This window comes from Protobothrops mucrosquamatus, unplaced genomic scaffold (assembly GCF_001527695.2).
Source record: "Protobothrops mucrosquamatus isolate PMUCROS unplaced genomic scaffold, P.Mucros_1.0 scaffold3868, whole genome shotgun sequence".
NCBI classification, from domain to species: Eukaryota; Metazoa; Chordata; class Lepidosauria; order Squamata; family Viperidae; genus Protobothrops; species Protobothrops mucrosquamatus.
The window spans coordinates 19,028-28,021 of NW_015389818.1; the positions used below are offsets into that span (position 1 = coordinate 19,028).

The window sequence follows — 8,994 nt, forward strand, 5'->3', positions numbered from 1 at the left end:
GCGCCCAGTGTTCAAGTCTGTCCAGATCCTCCTGTATCCTAAGCCTGTCTTCTGGAGTGTTGGCTATTCCTGCCAGCTTGGTGTCGTCTGCAAATTTGATGAGTTCCCCATCTATCCCCTCGTCCAAATCGTTGATGAAGATGTTGAAGAGCAAATGGAAGAAACATAAAATAACTGTCAATCTCCCTCTGTCTGGTGCTACATGCAAGATCTCACCTTGTGGAGTTTCAATAATCATGAGAACGGTGAGGAATAGCCCAGAACTACATGGGAGGATCTTGTCAATGATCTCAAGGCAGCTAGGACCATAGTCATCATGAAAACAATTGGTAACATACTACGCCATGAAGGACTGAAATCCTGCAGCGCCCGCAAGGTCAAGAAAGCACTGGTATAGGCCCGTCTGAAGTTTGCCAATGAACATCTGAATGATTCAGAGGAGAACTGGGTGAAAGTATTGTGGTCAGATGAGACCAAAATCCAGCTCCTTGGCATCAACTCAACTCGCTGTGTTTGGAGGAGAAAGAATGCTACCTATGACGCCAAGAACACCATCCCCAGCGTCAAACATGGAGCTGGAAACATTATGCTTTGGGGGTGTTTTTCTGCTAAGGGGACAGGACAACTTCATCGCATCAAAGGGACGATGGACGGGGCCATGTACTGTCAAATCTTGGGTGAGAACCTCCTTCCCTCAGCCAGGGCATTGAAAATGGGTCGTGGATGAGTATTCCAGCATGGGAATGACCCAAAACACACGGCCAAGGCAACAAAGGAGTGGCTCAAGAAGAAGCACATTAAGGTCTTGGAGTGGCCTAGCCAATCTCCAGACCTTAATCCCGTAGAAAACCTGTGGAGGGAGCTGAAGGTTTGAGCTGCCAAACAGTCAGTCTCGAAAGCTTAATGACTTGGAGAGGATCTGCAAAGAGGAGTGGGACAAAATCCCTCCTGAGATGTGTGCAAACCTGGTGGCCAACTATAGGAAATGTCTGACCTCTGTGATTGCCAACAAGGGTTTTGCCACCAAGTACTAAGTCATGTTTTGTGAAGGGGTCAAATACTTATTTCACTCATTAAAATGCAAATCAATTTATAACTTTTTTGAAATGTGTTTTTCTGGGGAAAAAAATTATTGTTATTCTGTCTCTCACTGTTAAAACAAACCTACCATTAAAATTATAGACCGATCATTTCTTTGTCCGTGAGCAAACGTACAAAATTAAATAATTTTTTCCCCACTGGTTATCCCACTGAGTTTGCTTGTCAGAAGGTCGCAAAAAATGATCACATGACTCTGCAACCATCACAAATACATGCCAGTTGCCAAGCATCTGAATTTTGATCACGTGACCATGGGGATGCCACAGTAGTTTAAGTGGGACAAATTATCACATGTCACTTTTTTCAGTGCCGTTGTAACTTTGAATGGTCACTAAACCAATGGTTGTAAATTGAGGACTACCTACATATTGTTTCTCCAATCCATCCCTGGAATAGAAAAAAATTAAGCAGGATGGGCCATTGCCAGTTTTCTCCTTCTGTAACAATTACCTGTTCCTGTGTTTATTTCTACCAGAGAATGGCCTTGATAGCTATTTTGCTTTTTTAAAATATAGATCTTTTTCTATTGAGCTATCTTGGGCCTGGTTTCTAAGATAGAATCATCTGTTGTTTTCGTTCTTCAGTTAGAAATGTTTAGCCTTAATGGTTCTCCATTAGTCGTTTGCAATGTTGATTAGGATGATTTGGCTCACGTTCATTTAAAAATCGCTAGGAATTGGTGTTGTTTGGCATCTCCCTCAGTTTGTGCTAATTTTTCCCTCATGTTGTACTTCTTTCTTTTCCTCCCCCTTCTGGAGTAGCACTAATCAATAGTCACACAATATGTTAGCAGAAGCTGTGATTCAGCATCTGTATGAATGTTTCATGTTGAAGGGTGTTGTTTTTTTTATAAGTAGATGGCAGATTGCATCAACAGTTTTTTTTCCACTTTCCTTTTCTTCACAAGCCAGTATGCCATAGCTGACAATTTGTGTATTTAAACTACAATGGCAGGTTCTTTGTGCTCTCTCAGGAGAAGGACATTTTTAGCAAAAAACGTGGCAGATGAATCTTTCTGTGTGCTGAATTCTTCTCATACCTGCATTGTCATCCTACTCTTTCTCCCACCCCCACCCCCCAAGTGTCCATCCTTTCAACTATCCTGTCTCTTCCTGGAATTGAGGTTGTACATTTGCAGGGCAAATATGTCTGGCCCACTATAAGTGGCTGGTCAGAGGAAAAAGAGGCAAAGGAAAAGTTAAGGCCACTCTCTCCCATTTAATTTCTGTCCAAAATTCCTCTTGGTATAGATGGGAACTGGAACAACAGTCTGTAGTAGGGATGGGCAACTACGGCCCTTTTACAACCTGTGGACTTCAACTCCCAGAATTCCTGAGCCAGGTGGGCAACTATGGCCCCTTTACAACCTGTGGACTTCAACTCCCAGAATTCCTGAGCCAGCATGGCTCAGCTTGGAAACCTCTCCCTTTCCCCTCAGCATGGCTGGCTCAGGAATTCTGGGAGTTGAAGTCCACTGGTCGTAAAGGGGCCGTAGTTGCCCACCTGGCTCAGGAATTCTGGGAGTTGAAGTCCAATGGTCGTAAAGGGGCCGTAGGTGCCCACCTGGCTCAGGAATTCTGGGAGTTGAAGTCCACAGGTCGTAAAGGGGCTGTACTTGCCCACCCCTGATCTATAGCTAAGGGATTTTGTACTCCACGGGCGAGTAATTAATTTTTCCAAGACACCACATGCACACAGGTACATACGTAAATTAAAAAAAAATATAGCAGTCACCTTCAGAATAAAAGCAATGCAGCTGTATTGTATGCACTTTATGTATATATGATTTCTAATTTCCGATTGATCTCATGTAGGCTGGACAGGGACAGCCAAAGGAGCCGAATGTGGCTCAGGGGGCGTAAGAAGCCCAAGTCTGCTATGTTCCCATCTAGCTTTTTCAATTCCCATTATTCATTATATTACCATAGTTGTAGCTTCGGGAGTTTCTTTTTAAAAAAATAATAATAAATAAGCATCTGTTTTACTAAAAAAAACAACCTTTCCTCAAGAAATCATAAAACGGAGATGAAATGCAAAACATCTCTTTCGTTCGTATTATCACCTTACTTCTTTCTCTCTCTCTGTCGCATATCTTGGTGATTTAAAAAATAGTTTAAAAATTCATGAAAGCGTGTGTGCCTGTGCTGTAGAAAGATCAAGGAATTGGGGTTAAAATAAATCCTGTTGGCTCTGAAAACTGGTTAATTGAGTCTTCTCTGCTGTTAGGGCTGCAGTTCCTGATTTACGGGTCCAGCACAGGTTTTCTGCCCACACTGAATTATCATTCCTAGTCTCTTATGAAATAATTTCCTCCCTTTCTCTCTCTCGGACACAGAGAGACACATTCTACACAATGGACAGATTTTATTTCCTCTACTTGTAGCCAAACACTTTCTAAATCCACACATCCTCTTACTTCCCTGCAGGCTGCGTGTTTTTCTGTCTCTCACTTTTTTCTTCAAGTGTCATTTCAGAGTTTATTAATTAATCCAAGATACGTATGATCTCTCTCTCTCTCTCTCTCTCTCTCTCTCTCTCTCTCTCTCTCTCTCTCTNTGTGTGTGTGTGTGTGTGTGTGTGTGTGTGTGTGTGTATGTGTCTGTGGAATTTCAATTCCTAAAAATCATGGCTTTCATGGCCACTGAAGACATAATTGCTCAATATGTACAGGCAGTGCATTTGAAACCAAGGGGAGAGGGTGAAGGAGTCTTGGCGGTGTCTGTCTCATCCTCTACTTCTGACCTCCATTTAACAGGTCCTAAAAGAGGGGCTAAAAGCTTCCCCCTCTGTGCACGTGTGAGCTGCATTCTCCATCAAACCTGTGAGATGCCCCCGTGCGTGTGAACTGTTGAAATTGCCCTTGTAAGGAAAGATTCATAGCAAGCTGAATTGATCCCAGAGGGGCTATAGGTGGAGAAATCAGTCAGGGCCCAGCGGCCGAGGACACCAAATGGTTTATATTCACTGGCCATATCTCAAAGATAGTACAGCTGCTCCTCGACTTACGACTACAATTCAGACCAGAATTTCCATCGCTAAGCAAGGCGGTTGTTAAGTGAGGCATACCTAATTTTACGTCCTTTTTTGCCATGGTTGTTATGTGAATTACTGCAGTTGTTGAGTGAACCATGCGGTCATTAAGCGAATCAAGCTTCCCCCCCATTGACTTTGCTTGTCGGAAGCTGGCTGGGAAGGTCTCAAATGGAGATCACATGACCCCTGGACGCTACTGCTATTGTAAGTAGATGCTGGTTATCAAGGGCCTGAATTTTGATCACATGATGGTAGGGACGCTGTGATGGTCATAAGTGCGAGGAACAGTTGTAAGTCACTTTTTCCAGTACCATTGCAACCTCGGCTCCTAAATGAATGATTGTAAGTTGAGGACTACCCTGTATAGCTGCGATACCCATATATGTCCTGTCTTGAAGAAATGTCCAGGTCAGGAGTGTGATTTCTATTTAATGCTACTTCTTTCAGACAGGAACTTGAAAATAGCCTCTCAAGTCACTGGGTTCTGTGCTACCATTTGTACGACACGCTGTACCTTACTTAGGATTGGAACTTCCTCTAATACAGGGCTTTTCAACCTTTTCACCCATTGTACCACTTTTAGGATATGGCAATATCCGAGTACCACCAGTCGCCTAGCAAGGTGTCAAAAACTTGATGACAAGAAAAAAAAGGAAAAAGTGATAAAGTACAGGTAGTCCTCGACTTACAACAGTTTGCTTAGTGACTGTTCGAAGTTACAATGGCACTGAAAAAAGTGCCCCCCAAGCCACAGCCGAGCAAGACAACTGCCTGCCTGCCCGCCCAGTGGCACTCTTCCTCCTGTCCGAGGTTTTCATTGTTGTGAGCATTTCTGTTGAGGATTGACAGCGGGGGTGGGGTGGGGGGTGTTTGGTTTTTATTCCCCCCCCCCCCGTCTGCTGGGTGGTTGCAGCAGGTTTTGGTCACTTCACATGACCCTGGGACACTGTGACCGTCATAAATATGAATCAGTTGCCAAGCATCTGAATGTAAATCACAAGATCCTGGAGATGCTGCAACATTCCAGCTGATCGGCACTTCTTCTGGGCTCAGCAGAAGCGCCAGGATCAGCGCCGAGCTACAGCTGGAGCCTGGCACTGATCCTGGCACTTCCAGTGAGCCCTGACAGCCCCGAAGCGCCGATCAGCTGGAAAGCGGCACTGATCCTGGCGCTTCCGCTGAGCCCTGACAGCCCTGCAACTCAGAGCACCAAGGACCCCTCATTCCTATCACTTTCAGAGACTTTTTGTGTCTGCCACTTCCCTTTCCAATAATAATAATAATAATAATAATAGTAGTAGTAGTAGTAGTAGTAGTAGTAATAGGCGCCTTGGGTGCAATCTCAAAACAACTGGAGCACCACTTGAACACCATTGACATTGACAAATTCGCTATTAGTCAATTGCAAAAGGCGGCCTTACTAGGAACTGCTTCCATCCTGCGACGATATCTGTAATACTATCAAACATCCACATCTGCGTATCCCAGGTCCTTGGGAAGGACTCGATAGACAAAAATGCCAAATCCAGTCTGAACATCTGGCTGACTGTGCGATCATTAATAATAGTAATAGTAATAATAGTAATATAATGTTGGAAGGTACCTTGGAGGTCATCTAGTCCAATCCCCTGCTCAGGCAGGAAACCCTATACCATTTCAGACAAATGGCTGTCCAGTCTCTTCTTAAAAACTTCCAGTGTTGGAGCATTCACCGCTTCTGGAGGCAGGTTGTTCCACTGGTTAATTGTTCTAACTGTCAGGAAGTTTCTCCTTAGTTCTAGGTTGCTTCTCTCCTTGACTAGTTTCCATCCGTTGCTTCTTGTCCTGCCTTCAGGTGCCTTGGAGAATAGCTTGACTCCTTCTTCTTTGTGGCAGCCCCTGAGATTTTGGAACACTGCTACCATGTCCCCCCTCGTCCTTCTCTTCATTGAACTAGACATACCCAATTCCAGCAACCGTTCCTTATATGTTTTATGTTTTATGATCCTAAAACCATTTGAAGATATACTTGGGGAATTTTTAATTTGGCTGTGGAATTTTTTTTCTGTGAAAAGCCCTGTAAAGTGTGGATTCCAATTAAAAGTTCACTTTGAGATTCCACAGTCAGTGCAGGTGCAAATGGATCCAGGTACAGTATACTGTACAGAATGAGTGTGTGAGTTTCAATTGTTGCTGAGCGATTCTGTGAAAGGGTTGTGAGCATGCCCAGCTTAGTACGGGTTTTAGATTTTGCTGGCTGACTCTGCAAAAAGGCATGGACAATAGGCAGTTTCAAGTCTCCGTTACATAACCAATGGTGTTTTCCAACTGTAGGCATTTGTCTGTCTATATTTATGTGTTTTTTAAGTAAAAGTAGGTGATGTCTTGCTAAGGAAAATGAGTGATGACCTCTTCCTTGAAAAGGGGGATCAAGTGATCCTGAATTATAGAGAAACTTCAAAATGCTTGTTCCTGTAAGTCTTCTTCTACAGAAAAGACATTTGTGTGCAGTGAAAAAAATATACATGCGCAGATTGCATCTTCTTATCAAATGATGGTGCCGAAATGTTTCACATTTTTAAAATTTCACCTTTCTGCAGGATTACTTGGTTTCATTCACACAACAAACGGAAGCAGGCTGTTAAGCCCTTAGCAACCACATGTGTACAACATGCTAAGCTTCATTACTTTTAATATTGGGCGCTTTATTGGAATACATTGTGCAAACCCAATCCATCTTGTGGCTTCATGTATCCTAGGAACTCAGAAAATGAATCAATACCACAACCAGGAATAACATCTTGCCTGAACTTGGCCTCCTTGTGATGTTTAAGATGATATTTTCAGGGCAGGTTTGTGGGCTTAGTGCAAAGTCTGTTAATGAAAAAAAATAAATGCTACCTTTATGGTACTTGATGCTCTCTCTCTCTCTCTCTCCCTCTCTCTCCCTCCCTCCCTCCTTCCTCTCACAGGTAAGGTTGCTATCTGTAACGCTCAGCTCAGTCCAAGGACTATGCCCACGTGCTTCTGCCTCTTTCAGCCATGGAGAGTCCCATGTTTGACACCATCCTGGAGACAACAGACGGGGTAACCCCTGACCCCAGTTGGTCCCTGCCCTACCCACTGGGCTTCCAGGTCTCCCTGACAGGCTTCCTGATGTTGGAAATCGTTCTGGGGGTTAGCAGCAACCTCACAGTATTGGTTCTCTACTGCCTGCAAGCTGGCCTAGTTGACTCGGTCAGCAACATGGTGACCATGAACTTGCATGTACTAGATGTGCTCATCTGTGTGGTGTGTGCACCCCTCACCATGGTGGTCATACTGGTGCCGCCTGATCGTGCTGCCACCCTCTTCTGCTGCTTCCATGAGGCCTGCATCACCTTCAGCAGTGTGGCAACAGCCACCAACGTCCTGGTGATCAGCTTGGACCGTTACGACATTTCGGTTCGCCCCGCACAGCGTGTGCTCACTCCAGCCCGTGCTATTCTACTCCTGGCTGGAGTCTGGGTGCTGTCCCTGACTGTATTTTTTATACCTTTCCTCGAGGGCGAGTTTGGACATGCCAGTGTGTGGCAAAACCGTACTGTGCTGTGTGTTGGCCCAGAAGAGTTCCACGCTGAGCTCGGCACCTCCTACCACCTTGCCATCCAGATCCCCACTTTCTTTGCAGCCGTGGCGGTCATGCTGGTGACCTACGCCAAGATCCTGCAAGCTCTCAATATCAGCATTGGCAGAACCTTTAAGCGCAGCCAGCGTCGCAAGACGAAAAAGAGGAAGCGACGGAAAGCAGTAGAGCTGAGTAGCAGCAGCAGCATGATCAGTGCAGGAGAAGCCAAGAGGCTGTCCCAGCCGATGCCCACGCTCCAAACTCCGGCCCCGATGGGTGTACAGGCTTCTGTCTCTGTGATCATCGCACTGCGTCGGGCAGTGAAGCGCCACCGTGACCGGAGAGAGCGTCAGAGGCGTGTTTTCCGCATGTCCCTGCTAATCATCTCAACGTTCTTGTTGTGCTGGGCACCTCTGTCCATTGTCAACCTGCTCATTCTGTGCCTCGGGCCTAGCCCCTTGCTGGGCAAGCTGCGCATCTGCTTCCTGGCCATGGCCTACGGTACAACCATCTTCCACCCACTCCTTTATGCCTTTACCCGCCAGAAGCTGCGCAATGTACTCCGCAGCAAGCTGAAGAAACGAGTGGTGTCAGCGCTGCAAGTCGATCCCGCACCTGGTGGCACAATCATCCACAATTCCTGGGTGGAGCCACCACGGAAAGGCTGCAAGGGGCGGCCACGGGGTAGTGATGGGGCTGAGCACTGCCTGACGGAGGCCACAAAAGAGTAAGGGGTAGAGGCGAATTTCAGACTAGGTGCCAAGAAAGCTGGGATGGGTTGTAGCAATCCACGGCATACCTAAGCTGGTGAGTGCCAAACACTGAAGCCACTGAAGAACGAGAGGCAGATACAGGACCCTTATCAAAATCACCAGAAACTACAGCTTGGTGCTAAACCCTCTGACCAAAGGTGTAAAGGAAGAGGTGTAAAGTGGAGGTGAGCAGTTATTGCAGCAAGCAGAGAAAGGCAACCATCAACACCTTGTAGAAATAACCACTTCCACCTAGGGTCTGATACTGACTCCTCACGAAGCCTCCACTTAGTCAATGGCAAAACCTCCTATCTATTTGAGGTAAAACATGAAGGCTTAACATTGGCCTGTTGACAGCACTAAGACCACTAGAATTATGACAACTATTTAATGACTTAGATAATGCCAAGAGTTGTAACAGGCAGAGATGAGTGCTTACACTGTGATGGGGAAAGGCATTAGGTTTAGTCAACACTAAGAGAGTCAGCACTCTAGAAGATCATTATAATGCTGAGTAAATCC

The 8,994-nt window shown here is 45.5% G+C and overlaps 1 protein-coding gene across 1 annotated transcript; it reads left to right on the forward strand.

Annotated features, from left to right (window-relative positions):
* Positions 1–4,411: 4,411 nt before the first annotated feature.
* Positions 4,412–8,451, forward strand: LOC107298313 (G-protein coupled receptor 22-like). Its single transcript, XM_015827685.2, has 2 exons — positions 4,412–4,424; positions 7,112–8,451. The coding sequence occupies exon 2, from the start codon at positions 7,156–7,158 to the stop codon at positions 8,449–8,451; it is 1,296 nt and encodes a 431-aa protein (XP_015683171.1). The 5' UTR covers positions 4,412–4,424; positions 7,112–7,155.
* The last annotated feature ends 543 nt before the right edge of the window (positions 8,452–8,994 follow it).

Excerpts from the sequence above, each read along its gene's own strand:
- LOC107298313 (XM_015827685.2), top strand. The coding sequence starts at position 7,156 with ATGGAGAGTCCCATGTTTGACACCATCCTGGAGACAACAGACGGGGTA.